Source organism: Staurois parvus, unplaced genomic scaffold (assembly GCF_062004578.1).
Source record: "Staurois parvus isolate SC_StPar_1 unplaced genomic scaffold, SC_StPar_1.0 ptg000196l, whole genome shotgun sequence".
Lineage (NCBI taxonomy): Eukaryota > Metazoa > Chordata > Amphibia > Anura > Ranidae > Staurois > Staurois parvus.
Genome location: NW_028317992.1, coordinates 3,641,058 through 3,656,692, shown reverse-complemented (window position 1 = coordinate 3,656,692; position 15,635 = coordinate 3,641,058). Strand labels below are relative to the sequence as shown.

Genomic DNA, 15,635 nt, shown 5'->3' with positions numbered 1-15,635 from the left:
TCTGCTTGCTGTAGCGGCAGCTCATATTCTATAGGAAGTGTTGGATTCCATGACAGATTATTATGTGCAGGGCGTGTTAGAACACATCCGTGTGCCGTTGGTTAAGCCATGTTGTTGAGGGATGGCCTGTGCTGGATTTCGTTACCTCACAGAAAACCAGAATAATGCCCCCCTGATAAATTCCACCTTCGGCATAATGAACGTGTTCATTATTTTCCTCACTCTCTTTTTACGCTTCCCTTGGTGAACTTCTTGCTGTGAATTCTTGTACTTTCTCGATGGCTGCTGCAATCCTGGCACGCTTCACTTTTAATATCCTGCCTATTTCCTCCAGAAATGACCAAAATTCCAAAAATCCACTCTGCTGGAGATTTGGAGAAACAGCCGGAATTTTGCCTGCTGAGTGGATAGTCGCAGTCCTCCCAGCATGTAGACAACTAGGAATAATGTTCTTTGGACCCTTACAAGTTCAGTGGAGTACAGGCTTCTCATCCCTGACTCACTGACGGGAGTTTTTTAGCTCAGCAAATAGAATTTTGGGGTGCATCAAGGGGGGATGATGGGTGGGAGGTAGGTCACAAGTCTGCATTTAGACCACATTCAGAATACTGTGTTCAGTTCTGTAGACCTCACTTGCAAAAGATTTTTGGAAGATGGAGGGAAAGAAACAAATGATAGGAGGTCTGACTGATAAAACTTCTCGAGACCCTAGAGGAGCTTAAAATGTACAGCTCTGAGGAATAAAGGGAAAGAAGGTACTCTTTAGCTAGATTCCGATTTAAATTAAAAGGTACTCCTGAAAAGCAGGTTGTAACTGTCTTTCCAGCTGTTCTTTTTGCCAAAAATTGCTGTAATGAAGAGAATTCTACGTTTAAACACTCCTAAGAAACTGCTATGTCCTGGAGTGTTGGGTTCCTTGTCCTCCATAATTCTCAGTGGTTCCCTCTTCTGACCTCTTTGTCTTGACGTGACTAATGCAGGTCATAGACAGGTCGAAAACCGGACGTTTTTTTTTGTTTCTTTTTTAAATCGATCATTCAATAGGCCGACGTTACCACCAACGGTAAAAAAACGGCCGGTTTTCGTCCCGTCTACGGCCAGCATTTAATTACTTCTGTCCCTTGCAGAGAGCTCCGCTATTATATTTGACATGAAAAAGTATTGTGGTTGCAACAATGTATCTATTTGTATCCATTTCAGATACAGATTTTTTAAAATTCGGATACAAATAGATACATTGTTGCAACCGCATAATTTTTCATGTCAAATATAATAGCGGACTGTAATTCTTCTTTTTCTTGTTCTTTTTCTTGTTATTGTTCTTTTTCTTCTTCTTTTCTTCTTTTTCTTCTTTTTCTTTTTCTTCTTTTTCTTCTTTTTTTTACTTCCTTTTTCTTCTTTTCTTTTTTTTCTTCTTCCTTTTTCTTCTTCTTGCAGGTCACGGTTCATGTGCAGATTTTTTATCGGTAAAATGATCGGTCGATTTGCCCATCATTGCCAGGTAAAGCGGCCAATCGGCAAAATCGTCCGATTTTTTTTTTCCCCCAACTTTACTGATACAAAAAATGTGGCAAAACCCCGAAAAATGGCCGACCAATTAACCCATTAACGGTGCGAAAATCGGCCAATTTTTTTTTCGGCCGAAAAATCGCCCGATTTTCAACCTGTCTATGGCCTGCATAAGAGGCCCATGAGTGAAAGAACAGAGCAAGGGACCATTCTACAGTCCTGGAAGTGCCTTCTTCTGAAGACTCTTAAAGTGGAACTAAACTATTTCAATCAGCATGAACTATTTTTAATCCTTATTCTGCTAGCCTTAGTGAATAATAGGAAGGTACAGTGAAGGAAATAAGTATCTGATCCCCTGCTGATTTTGAATGTTTGCCCACTCACAAAGAAATGACAATCACAGGTAACAAAATTAGATTAGCAGCACTCCCTTTAAGAGACTGCTTCTAATCTCAACTTGTTACCTGTATGAAAGATACCTGGTAGCCAGAAATCCTGCTTAATGACAGGGGATCAAATACGTATTTCCCTGATGAACATGCAAATCAGTGCATCATTTGTTAGACATGCATTTCTTTTGAATTTTTTGTTGCTATTCTGTTACAATACACCTACCATTCAGTTTTTAGACCGATCATTTCTTTGTGAGTGGGTAAACATTCAAAATCAGCAGGGGATCAAATACGCATTTCCTTCACTATATATATATCTACTTGTTTTAAACCTTTTTTATTTTCTTCAGTTGCTTCCTGGTTTCTGGCCTAGGCCAAAATGGTGTCCTATATCCCAGAAATCTTCATGGAAATTTTTTTCTTTCATTTGGAGGAGGAGCTTTCTCTGACTCCATGCCTGAGCTCAAGGCAGCAGACAGAAATGACACTTAGTGCCCTTAATTGAGACAAGTACACACTATAGAGGGATATGCTTTGTTCCTATTTTTATGTCTGAGGTTTACAACCACTTTAAGGCTTTAAGTTCACCTTTTTGTAAAAAATAGTAAATGCACATTTTTTTTTTTGCAAGACAAAAAATAAATGTGTATTTATTATTTTTTTTTGTCAGGAGCATGAAGAGCATTGCACCCACAATCAGTGGATGACAGTGGAGTCTGCAACGTCAGGCTCCTGCAGACACTTCTTAGGGCTCGTTCACACTTGACTGTTTTACCAACTCTTGCCAAACGCCCCTATAGCATTTGGCAAGTGTTGGTCCGGCATCTGCGGAGTGTTTTTTAACGCTCGGCAAACGTCGCATGCGCGGTTCAGCAGCGGTTGCTAGGCGTTTGCCGAGCGTTAAAAACTCCCCACAAACGCCTATAATGAAGTTTGAATGGTGTTACAGCTCCGCAAATGCCCCGCAACCGCGTCGGCAGTTGCGGAGCGGCACCATAGGCTAGAATAGGATACTTCAATGCCTCCTGACTCGACCAGAGGCGTCTGTTTTAAAAAGTCAGCAATGGACACTCCCTTGTGTCTGTCCTTTAAATACATTTAAAGGGTTGGTCCACCCACAACTGGTAATTTAGTAAATGCTGAGGAATTAAATCAGCTGGCAATTTTTATATGTAGGAATTTTATAGAGACAACCTCTGCTACTTATTTCCAGGTCTCCACTCAATGTGTCCACAAGTGGCAGTTAATATTGTTTCTTTTGGGTCAATTTTGCTTTGCCCTGCATGAGCCGATCATAGGTTCGCTTTAACCACTTCCAGACCGGACACTTTTACCCCCTTCCTGACCAGGGCAATTTTCAGCTTTCAGCGCTATCACACTTTGACAATTGCGCGGTCATGCAACACTGTACCCATATGAATTTTTTACCATTTTTTTTTTAGATAGATAAAACTTTATTTTGGTAGTATTTATTCACCGCTGGGATTTTTATTTTTTTTTGCTATGAAAATGTCCAAACATTTTGAAAAAAAAGTGCTTTTCTTATAACATTTTGCAAATAAATAATATTTCATCATAAATCTTGGCTAAAATATATTCCGTTATCTTTTTAGTAAAAAACAAATAAGCCAAATTAGTTTATAACCAAAAATTATAATTTTTAAACTTTTTTTTAACTTTTTTTATTTTTTTTTATATTATTTATTTATTTATTTATTTTTTTACATACTGTTACCCGAGCAGTACAGTGTCACCATGGTGACACTGTACTACTTTTGGGGGGTGATGAAGATTTTTTTTTTTTTTACACTAATTGCTTTTACACCCATATAGGATGTAAAAGCAATCATTTCTTTTTCTCTCTGTCTCCATTCTTGCAACCATTGAGAAATACTGAGTGAGCTGTGATTGGTCACAGCTTGTCACATGGTACAAGGCTGTTGTGAATAGCCTTGTACCATGTGACCTCTGTGATCATTCACAGATTTCACACGTAGTAAGCACTGATGTCACAAGTGACATCTTGCTTACTACTTTGCATGTGATCACTGATTGGCCAATCAGTGATCACATGATCGGGACCTCGTACAGAGGTCCCGTCCGACGATCGGTGTTTCACTGTGTCCTGAGGACACTGCGTGCTCCCGGGGAGTGCGCACAAGCAGGGTGCGGGGAGGCCATTTAGAAACGGCCACCCGACCCTGCAGTGCCACCGTCTAGCCGTTTATATACAACGGCCGGTCGGGAAGTGGTTAAAGCCACTTCTGGACGTTGACACCACCCCATCTATTACTCTTTCAGTAAAATTTTCAATTTTGTAAAAATTCAAGAGAGAGAGCTAAGGTTCAGTTTTCATCAAGAAAATAAAGGATTTCTTTGTCCAGTGTTTGGCTGCATAGGGCATGTTCAGTGGGAAAATTGTTTTATTAAGAGTTTTTAATGTAAATTTGCTAATTGTGATTTCTTGTTTTCCGTAGGACTTTCAGTCAGAAGAAGGCTGCAGTGGAAAGAGAGTATGCTCAGGTAAGCTCAGATACCTTGTACTGTACTGGGTCCAAGCAGGTGCAATGCTACACCTGTTGAGTTCCATGTCCTGCATTGTTGAATTCCATTTGGAGTGTTGAGGTTGCCTACGCCTAATGTAAATTCAGTGACCAGTTAGTTAGGTACACCCTGTACAAGGTTGAACCTGTCTTTAACTTCAACCCAGCCTCCATCAGATCACATGTGGACTCTACTGGTTTCCAAAGAGGGGTGAACACAGATTAGATTTTATTGCTAAAGTGTTGGAATTCTGTGGTCGCTGCATTTTGGATGATGCATCATTATTGTGGCTCATTCAGCTTCACCGTTATGGGATTAACCATTGAACCGAGGTCAATCTACTCTGGAGAAGAACAAGGTCATGTTCCAGGAATGTAGGAACATTTGCAGACAGAGGCTCTCGGCTTGGCACACTGTCCTGTTGCCTTTTTTGAAATCCCTTGGACACAGGATGGCTTCAACAAAGAGTAGATTTTGGGAGGAATTTGGTTACTGCCCAGCAACATGTTGGTTTTTTATGTTTTGCTTGGAAGACATTACACCGTCCTTGTTCTACAGACAGCAGGATGGATCCATGGAGTACCATTCATACAAAGTATGGACCCTTCAAACTTCATCGTGTGGTGGATAAAAAGTAAAAGTTTTTACTCGTCCATACCCAGCCATTGGTTACCTTACTTCTGTTCACAATGACCAATCAAGATCATTCTCATTGAAGGTGCATGCTGCGTACAAGGAATGCTTCTTACAATGGTTGTTTTGTTGCACTATTATTATATCTTTATCTGTTATTCTTCTATTGACCTGGATGTGTTTTCATGAGACGGATACCCTGGCTAGCCTAGAAAACCCTTTGGCAGCAACCTTTACCTTGTTCTACTTACGGTCTCAAGTTTGGATTTCAGAATGTCTCTTTTTGCACGTTTTGAATGGAATAACCCAGCCATGTGGCATAACTTCTGACCAAATATCTATGTTCACACCTGACAGGGTGTACCTAATAAACTGGCCATTGGAATGTTTTGTGTGCTTATGAAATATTTATAATGTAAATGTAAACTGAAGTCACCATGCAACCCAGTTTAAGTTCATTGGATGTCTACTTCTTCCGTTCACTGACAAATGTTTGGTATTTTCTCATTTATATTATTGCTTAGAACAACGATGTCAAACTCAATTTCATCGCAGACTGCATCAGCAGGATGGTTGTCATCAAAGGGCTGGTTGTATCTGGGGTACACTAGTGCAGGGTTCAGGATCACGCTGCTTACAGAATTGTGCAGGAGTGTGTGCGACCCCAATCCACTCCTCCAAAGCTTCCTTGCATCACTCTCTCTTTCCTTGTTGGGCTTCTGTTGTATACAAGTGACAGTGGGGTGCGAGAGTGGAAAATTAGAGCTGGAGATGGCAGAATGGAGTTCCGCCATGTTCCAGCTTCAAAACTGGGTGCGAGGGCCATATGACAAGGCCTGACAGGCTTAATTCAGGATGCGGGCCCTGTGTTTGACATGTGGCTTAGAGGATGACCGCATTTTGCTATTTTTGCATCTTCCTTGAATGCAGTTTATTTTTATTATTATTATTATACAGTATTTATATAGCGCTAAAGGGTATGCTCAGCACTGTACAGTAGCAGGGGGCACATAACATGAGACAAGACAGTAACCGTACACTACACGAGGGGTTCGAGGGCCCTGCTCTTTCGAGCTTACAATCTAGGAGGGAGGGGAAGGTGGCACAGGAGGAGATGGCTGTGGGGGATGGAATGGTGGGTGGAATGAAGGAGGTTGGTTGTGAGGTGAGGTCGGGTGTTAGGAGAGGTTGGGGTAGGCTTCCCTGAAGAGGAGGGTTTTCAGGGTGCGCCTGAAGGTGAGGAGGGTAGGTGACATTCTGATGGATTGGGGTAGGGAGTTCCAGAGGATGGGGGAAGTCCTAGAGAAGTCCTGCAATCGAGCGTGGGAGGAGGAGACCAGGGAGCTAGAGAGCAGGAGGTCCTGTGAGGAGCGGAGGGCACGGGTAGGGTAGTATTTGGGTATCAGGTTAGTTATGTAGTTCGGGGAGGCATTGTGAATGGCCTTGTAGGTCAGGGTTAGCAGCTTGAACTTGATGCGTTGGGCAATCGGGAGCCAGTGAAGGGAGTGGCAGAGGGGGGAGGCAGATGTGGAGTGAGGTGGATGAGTCTGGCCGCTGAGTTTAGGATCGACTGGAGTGGGGATAGCGTTCGTTTGGGTAGGCCAGTGAGGAGGGAATTGCAATAGTCCAGGCGTGAGATGATGAGGGAGTGTACGAGTTGTTTGGTGGTGTCTGGGGTGAGGAATGTGCGTATCTTGGAGATGTTGCGGAGGTGGAGCCTGCAAGATCTAGATCCACATCCAGTTGGATGTGGGGTAGGAAGGAGAGGTCGGAGTCCACATCTACAGCTTTTCATTTCTTCTCATTTCCTTTTGTTGTAGCTTTCCTTGCTTTAACTTCATTAATTGTTCTTTCTAGTTGCACTATATAGCCAAAATTTTGTGGACACCTGACGTTTAGCGTTCCAATGCATCCCAAAGGTGTTCAGTAGGTTTGAGGGCACGGCTTTGTATAGAAGACTCACGTTCCTCCACACCAAAGTCATCAAACTGTCTACTTGGAGCTGGCTTTGTGAATGGTGGCATAGACATTCTGGAACAAAAAAAAGGACCTTCCCCCAAACTGTTACCACAAGATTCGAAGCACACAGTTGTCTAAAATGTCTTTGTAGTAACAGAACTTCACTGGAAACACCAGAACTCCTTCATTTGGAGATGCTGTCCACATATTTTCGGCTTTATAGTATAGATCTGTTGCTCGGGGGCCAAATATTTGGCCATATAATGTACATTCTCTTTTTGCGTGTTCTCAATTTCTCTTTCTGTTAACACATTACCTAGATCTTTTGCTCTTCAACTTCACATTCTAATTTTTGCCTCTTTGTCTTCTCCGGTTTTTCTTTTCTTTTTTTTAATTGGGCTTTCTTTTATCTTTTACCATTTGTTCTTTTTTTCCCTTTGCCTTTCTTTTACAGTTTTCTGTCCTTTTTTTTTTTTTTTTTTTTTTTTTTTTACGGTTTTCCCCTTTTGTCTCCCTTTCTTGCTCTTCCCGTTCCCTGTCTGATTTCCTATTAATGATTGCCTTCTCCATTTTGCTCTGACCCTTGCTGTCTTTTGTTGTCTTTTATCCATCACTTTCCTTTTGTGTCTTTCTGTTGTCCTTTTTTTTTTTTTCCTTTCGGTTATTCAGTTTATGTTCTCCTTTTTATGTTCTTTCCTTTTAAATTCCCTTTTTCATTTGAATTTTTAACTTTCTGGGGTTTTCTTTTTTTTTACCCTTTTTATTCCTCTTCCCATTTTTACTTATTTTTTCTTTTCCTCTCCACCCGTAGAAAGTCCTGAGAAAGTTATTGAGTGTCAGCCGGAGCCCTGTGTGTGTCTGGGCCTCTCTGTATTCGGGCCCTTGTCTCCGTGCCATGTTAAGCAGCAGCTGTTTGTTTGAGCCCTGGCCGCATTCATCAGCGTTGGCTGGCGTTCCTCGCCTGCTCCACGAGCCTTTTATAAAGAGGAGCGTTGTTGATCTACACTGCAGGGGGATTCTGCTTCCTGGATGCTGCAATGAATACCTATGAGCGCTCTGAGATTGGCTCTTTGTTCGGCATCTGAGTGGCGATTGTGCCGCTCCGCTGATTGCTTCATGAGAAAGTGTCGGTGTCGCAGGCCAGGAAATAAGGAAATAAACGCCAGCTTCACGTGCCAGTCTTGGCTGTTTAGAAAAGGCCATTGCATCTGTGCCTCTGTACAAAGATTTTACTTTTTCTTTGCAGCCTCAGTGCTGATATGGGATTTATTTTGAGTTGGTTGTTAGTGATTGTATTGACTGGTTAAAGTGTATGCAAACCAAAAGTTGTGGCGCTCTAAATTGCTCCATTATCGCAGGTTTTTAAATCTTTGCAAGCTTTGTTATTGTTTGAGAAATGCTACTAAAAACATGTTGACCATTTACATCTACAAGGGACTTATAGGGCTAAGGCTGGCCATACACTATACAATATTCTGTCCAATTTCTGCCCAATTTCCTTTAGATTTATCTTCAACTATGTAGTGCAAGGGCCTGTCCAATTGGATACAACTGAAAGTGTTATTTAGGTTTGACCGCACATTATATTATTTTTTGGTAAATCTAAAGCAAAATATCTCAAGAAAATTGTATAGTGTATGGCCAGCCTTTTTTTTTTTTTTTGCATCGTCTGTATCATTCTTTACTGAACACAAAATATCTTCATGAAGCATACGACACAACAAGCATAGATTTATGAGTTTTTTTTTGTTTTTTTCCAACCTAATTTATATCTTCCGCCATTTCGCCAAAGAATCTGTAAGACAGAAGGTACAATTCAACAGATTGTAACTGTTTGTTTGCTTTCATAAAGTATGTGTTAATTGCGTTTGCCTGTCAGCAGATTTGTGACATATGTTGAAATCAAAGATAGAAAAGTAATCCGAGTCAACACAAAGCTAGCGTTTGTGTTTTGTATAGAATGCTGGATTGTATGAGGATGTGAAGCTACAGAGTGTAGGCAATGAGTGTAGGCAATGAGTGTAGGCAATGAGTGTAGGCAATGAGTGTAGGCAATGAGTGTAGGCAATGAGTGTAGGCAATGAGTGTAGGCAATGAGCGTAGGCAATGAGCGTAGGCAATGAGCGTAGGCAATGAGCGTAGGCAATGAGCGTAGGCAATGAGCGTAGGCAATGAGCGTAGGCAATGAGCGTAGGCAATGAGCGTAGGCAATGAGCGTAGGCAATGAGCGTAGGCAATGAGCGTAGGCAATGAATCCAAGCGATTTTAAAGCCAATCTTTTTAAAAGTAATTCTTAAAGTAAAAAAAAAAAAAAACATCATGCAAAAGAAGAATTAAAGAAGTATTAACCACTTCCAGTCCGGACACTTTTACCCCCTTCCTGTCCAGGCCAATTTTCAGCTTTCAGTGCTATCACACTTCGAATGACAATTGCGCGATCATGCAACACTGCACCCATATGAGTTTTTTGTATGGCTCTATTCGCACCGCACCAAAAACGTGCAGGACCCTTTTTTGGTCCGCACTAAAACCGGATCAGATGGGTATTCACACCTATGCAATCCAATTCTGCACATCGCACCGCGTTTTGCGGACCGCTTTTGGGGTGTTGCTAACTTAACATATACACCCGCAGCGGTTCACATGAACGGTGTGCGATTGTGATGCGGTGCGGAATTTGCACTGAAAACGCTGCGAATTCCGCACCAGTGTGAACCAGGGCTAAGTCCTCTTGCACACTTTTTTTTATAACCGCTGTTTTTGGCTTTTGCCATTTTTTCCTACAGCCAGTAAACCCCCCAGCATGTTATCCTATGTGTCCATACACACATAGACTGTAATCGACTTTTTTTGGCTGGAAAGAAAAACCCAGTACTAGTGGGATTCTAGAGGAGTTTTTTAGCTGTAAATACGCTCTAACGCTGAAAAACGCGGTAAATCGTGCCAAACCTGCATTTTTGGACCTTTTTTTGAGCAAAATAAAAAAAAATGTTTAAAAAAAAAACCCGCTAAAAACCGCAAATGCGAAAAAACATGGCTAACTGCTAATGGAAGAATGCTGAAAAACTTGACTTTACACAACTACTGTTACCATGTGCATGGAGCCTAAAGGTGGAATGAGCCTTTAGGGAATATGTCATTTGTCCCCAAGTTCCAGCACCGTCCTCTACCTGAGCCCAGTGCATCCTTATCCTCTTTTAGCACTTTTTGGAGCAGGAGGGGGAGGTTGCATAGAGCAGAATCATGTGGAGCGATTGAAGCTGTGTGCGGAGAATATGAACCTTGATGGGGATTTACAGGTGGAACTCGAAAAATTAGAATATCGTGCAAAAGTTTGTTTATTTCAGTAATGCAACTTAAAAGGTGAAACTAATCTATGAGATAGACTCATTACATGCAAAGCAAGAGAGTTCAAGCCGTGATTTGTCATCATTGTGATGATTATGGCTTACAGCTCATGAAAACCCCAAATCCACAATCTCAGAAAATGAGAATATTACATGCAATCAATAAAACAAGGATTGTACATAGAACAATATCAGACCTCTGAAAAGTATAAGCATGTATATGTACTCAGTACTTGGTCTGGGCCCCTTTTGCAGCAATTACTGCCTCAATGCGGCATGGCATGGAAGCTATCAGCCTGTGGCACTGCTGAGGTGTTATGGAAGACCAGGATGCTTCAATAGCGGCCTTCAGCTCTTCTGCATTGTTCGGTCTCTTGTATCTCATCTTTCTCTTGGCAATGCCCCATAGATTCTCTATGGGGTTCAGGTCAGGCGAGTTTGCTGGCCACTCAAGCACAGTAATCCCACGGTCATTGAACCAGGTTTTGGTGCTTTTGGCAGTGTGGGCAGGTGCCAAGTCCTGCTGGAAAATGAAGTCCGCATCCCCATAAAGCTCATCTGCGGAAGGAAGCATGAAGTGCTCCAAAATCTCCTGGTAGACGGCTGTGTTGACCCTGGACTTAATGAAGCACAGTGGACCAACACCAGCAGATGACATGGCTCCCCAAATCAACACAGACTGTGGAAACTTCACACTAGACTTCAAGCATCTTGCAGCGTGTGCCTCTCCATTCTTCCTCCATACTCGGGGTCCTTGGGCCTCTCCATACTCGGGGTCCTTGGGCCTCTCCATTCTTCCTTCATACTCTTGGTCCTTGGGCCTCTCCATACTCGGGGTCCTTGGGCCTCTCCATTCTTCCTCCATACTCGGGGTCTTTGGTTTCCAAATGAGATTCAAAAGTTGTTCTCATCAGAAAAGAGGACTTTAGACCACTGAGCAACAGACCAGGTCTGTTTTTCTTTAGCCCAGGTAAGATGCTCCTGACGTTGTTTGTTGTTCAGGAGCACATTGACAAGAGGAATACGACATTTGAAGCCCATGTCCAGGATCCGTCTGTGTGTGGTGGCTCTTGATGCACTGATTCCAGCCTCAGTCCACTCCTTGTGAAAGTCCCCAACACTTTTGAATGGCCTTTTCCTGACGATCCTCTCCAGGCTGCAGTTATCCCTGCTGCTTGTGCACCTTTTTCTTCCACACTTTTCCCTTCCACATAGCTTTCTATTAATGTGCTTTGATACAGCACTTTGGGAACATCCAACTTCTTTTGCAATTACCTTTTGAGGCTTTCCCTCCTTATGGAGGGTGTCAGTGATGGTTTTCTGCACAACTGTCAGGTCAGCAGTCTTTCCCATGATTGTGATTCCTACTGAACCAGACAGAGGCCATTTAAAGGCTCAGGAACCCTTTGCAGGTGTTATGGCTTAATTATCTGATTAGAGTGGGACACTTTGAGCCGAGAATATTGCACCTTTTCACAATATTCTCATTTTCTGAGATTGTGGATTTGGGGTTTTCATGAGCTGTAAGCCATAATCATCGCAATGATGACAAATCACGGCTGGAACTATCTTGCTTTGCATGTAATGAGTCTATCTCATATATTAGTTTCACCTTTTAACCACTTCCCGACCGGCCGTTGCATATAAACGGCCGGACGGTGGCAGTACAGGGTCGGGTGGCCGTTTATGAACGGCCTCCCCGCACCCTGCTTGTGCACGCTCCCCGGGAGCACGTAGCACCGCGATCCAGTGCCCGCTGTGTCCTCCGAACACAGTGAAACACCAATCGTCGGACGGGACCTCTGTACGAGGTCCCGATCATGTGATCACTGATTGGCCAATCAGTGATCACATGCAAAGTAGTAAGCAAGATGTCACTTGTGACATCATTGCTTACTACGTGTGAAATCTGTGAATGATCACAGAGGTCACATGGTACAAGGCTATTCACAACAGCCTTGTACCATGTGACAAGCTGTGACCAATCACAGCTCACTCAGTACTTCTCAATGAGTGCAGGAATGCACACAGAGAGAAAGAGAAATGATTGCTTTTACATCCTATATGGGTGTAAAAAGCAATCATTGTAAAAAAAAAAAAAAAAAAATCTTCATCACCCCCCACAAGTAGTACAGTGTCACCATGGTGACACTGTACTGCTAGGGTGACAGTATATAAAAATAAATAAATAAATAAAAAATAATATAAAAAAATAAAATAAAAATGTAAAAAAAAATGTTTAAAAATTATAATTTTTGGTTATAAAGTAATTTGTTTTGTTTTTTTTTTTTTACTAAAAAGATAACGGAATACATTTTGGCAAAGATTTATGATAAAATATTATTTATTTGCAAAATTTTATAAAAAAAACACTTTTGTTCAAAATGTTTGGACTTTTTCATTTAAATAGCAAAAAAAATAAAAATCCCAGCAGTGAATAAATACCACCAAAATAAAGCTTTATCTGTCTCAAAAATATGGTAAAAAATTAATTTGGGTACAGTGTTGCATGACCGCGCAATTGTCATTCAAAGTGTGATAGCGCTGAAATCTGAAAATTGCCCTGGTCAGGAAGGGGGTAAAAGTGTCCGGTCTGGAAGTGGTTAAGTTGCTGCACTGAAATAAATGAACTTTTGCACGATATTCTAATTTTTCGAGTTTCACTTGTAAGCAATTAACGGTTTTCTGATGGCCATTGTGTAACGTTAGACTGGCCATACACTATACAATTTTCTGCCCAATTTCCTTTAGATTTACCTTCAGCTATGTAGTGCAAGGGCCTGTCCAATTGGATACAGTTGAATGTGTTGTGTATGTTTGACCTCATATGGTTTTGGGGAAATCTAAAGCAAAATTCTCAAGAAAATTGTATAATGAATGGCCTGCCTGAGTCACATTTTGTTGGAGCTATTCTTCCTGAAATATTTTTCCGTTCTGTTTGTCTTCTCCAAGTCTTCTTGTGGTATAAATATTTGAGACAGGGATGAATTTTTTCATCCTGTTTGCTGCGTCATAGGACAAGGAATCTTCTATGTCCTGCGTTGTGTACAGAGGACAGCGTGTCTCACTGCTTTTTGCTGCTCCATATGGGCTGTGTGGGAATAGTAAATGGTTGCTTCAGAAAAATCTCTGTGGACATTCCACTGTCATCATTCTTCTACCATCATGCCTTGCACCTCAACTGAAGTTTAATATATGGATCAGGGGCGGACTGACAACTCATGGGGCCCCCAGGCAATAGGGGATCATGGGGCCCCTGTGACCTTGCCCAAACTCAAAAAAGCCTATGAAAAAGGTACCAGGGGCATCTCATGGAGCCCCCTACTGACCCCGGGCCCTCGGGCAATGCCCGAGTTTCCAAATGGTCTGTCCGCCCCTGATATGGAGTGGTTAAACAAACCTAAAATGCTAAGGGAGCAAAGCAGAACTTCTATGTAACCAGTTGGCCCTGGATGTGGAGGTAAGGTCGCAGTTCAGGTATAGTCCATGGGTGGTTTTAGACTCCTAAATGAGTTGCAGCCATTCTTTTTATGTGGGGGCGACTCAGATTAGTCGTTTTTTTCAGGGTGGATTTGATTTAAATCAAGTTATTTTAAATCATGATTGAAATCACTAGTGAAAAGGCTTGATTTAAATCATGATTTTTAAAGAGCACCTGTCATCTAGGGCAGCACAGTGACCAAATGGTTAGCACTTCCGCCTGGCAGTACTAGGGTCGTTGGTTCGAATCCTAGGCACGGCACCACCTGTCTGGAGTTTGCATGTTCTCCCTGTGCCTGCGTAGGTTTCCTCCGGGTACTCTGGTTTCCTCCCACACTCCAAAGACATGCTGGTAGGTTAATTGGCTCCTGTCTAAATTGTCCCTAGTATGTGTATGTATGAATGTAAGTTAGGGACCTTAGATTGTACGCCCCTTGAGGGTCAGGGACTGATGTGAATGTACAATATGTATGTAAAGCGCTGCGTAAATTGATGGCGCTATATAAGTACCTGAAATAAATAAATCTCTGTCCCACACAGGGGTGGACTGACAACTCATGGGGCCCCCGGGCAATAGGGGATCATGGGGCCCCTGTGTCCTTGCCTACACCCAAAAAAGCCTATCAAAAAGCCAATGAAAGGTACCAGGGGCATCTCATGTGGCCCCCTACTGACCCCGGGCCCTCAGGCAGTGCCTGAGTGCTCGAATGGTCAGTCCGCCCCTGGGACTCCCACAACAGCTCCTCCTCTGACCCGCTGTTGACTCACCAACAGTCCCATTCACTTTGATGGGACGGCTGGTGATGCGGCAGTGACAAGGTGAGGGACGTGGCGGCAGCAGGTGAGTGGATGCCTGCTAACAGATGCTGCCATGATGGATCTAAAATGACAGGTACTCTTTAAATATAAGGAATACGACTCATTCTTGCTGGTAAATGAAGGTTTCCTTTTTAGAATAATAAGCTGTCTGGTTAGTAAAACCACGATCTCAGAACCGATTTTAGGTCAATAGGTTAATCACACACAGCTGGAGAACGACTCAAATTCTTTTATTTCGTGTTTTTTTTCTTATGGATACTGTGAAATTTCTTTAAATCATCGATTTCTATCCACCCTGATTTTTTTTTAAAGCGGTGTTCCACTCACCCTGTCAAAAAATAAAAGGCAGCAGCTACAAAAACTGTAGCTGCTGACTTTTTAAAAAACAGCCACTTACCTGTCCCTCAGTGCCGTGGTGTGTCCCCCGCAGCCCGTTTCACAGGCCGTCCTGTATTCCAGGAGGCCGGCATCTTCAGTGTGGGCACAGCTTGTGGCTTTACAGCCAGGTACCCACTGCGCATGTGCGAGTAGCGCTGCGCTTCATGAATGGTCCTGTAGTCTTCTGGGACCTGACCCGTGTCCCAAAAGACTGTAGGGAGGGAGGACACCTTCCGTTTCTGATCGCCTAGGCGGTCGGAATGGAAGTGGGAGCGGGTACCTGTCAAATTCGATTACCCGCTCCCCCCCCCCCTCCGCCCCCCCAAAGGTGCCAATCCTTAATGGGGAGCATTCCTTAAAGCGGAACTTCCCCTTTTGGGTGGAGCTCCGCTTTAATAGGTTAATCACATATAGCTGGAGAATGACTCAGATTCTTTTATTTCATGTTTTTTCTCATGCTGACTGTGAAATTGTGTGAATGCTTCAATGTTCTCTCACCTTGCAGAGCTTGGATTCATTGAATGAGTTTACCAAAAATGTAAATATTGCAGAATATACAGCTTCATGCTACGTA

The 15,635-nt window shown here is 42.6% G+C and overlaps 1 protein-coding gene across 4 annotated transcripts in view; it reads left to right on the top strand.

Annotated features, from left to right (window-relative positions):
• Positions 1–15,635, top strand: part of FCHSD2 (FCH and double SH3 domains 2) — a 376,810-nt gene that overhangs the window by 81,378 nt on the left and 279,797 nt on the right. For all 4 annotated transcript variants that reach the window (XM_089678013.1, XM_089678011.1, XM_089678012.1 and 1 more), the window contains exon 3: positions 4,379–4,424. In XM_089678013.1, the coding sequence (XP_089534139.1) occupies positions 4,379–4,424 (46 nt within the window). The remainder of the gene's footprint in view (positions 1–4,378; positions 4,425–15,635) is intronic.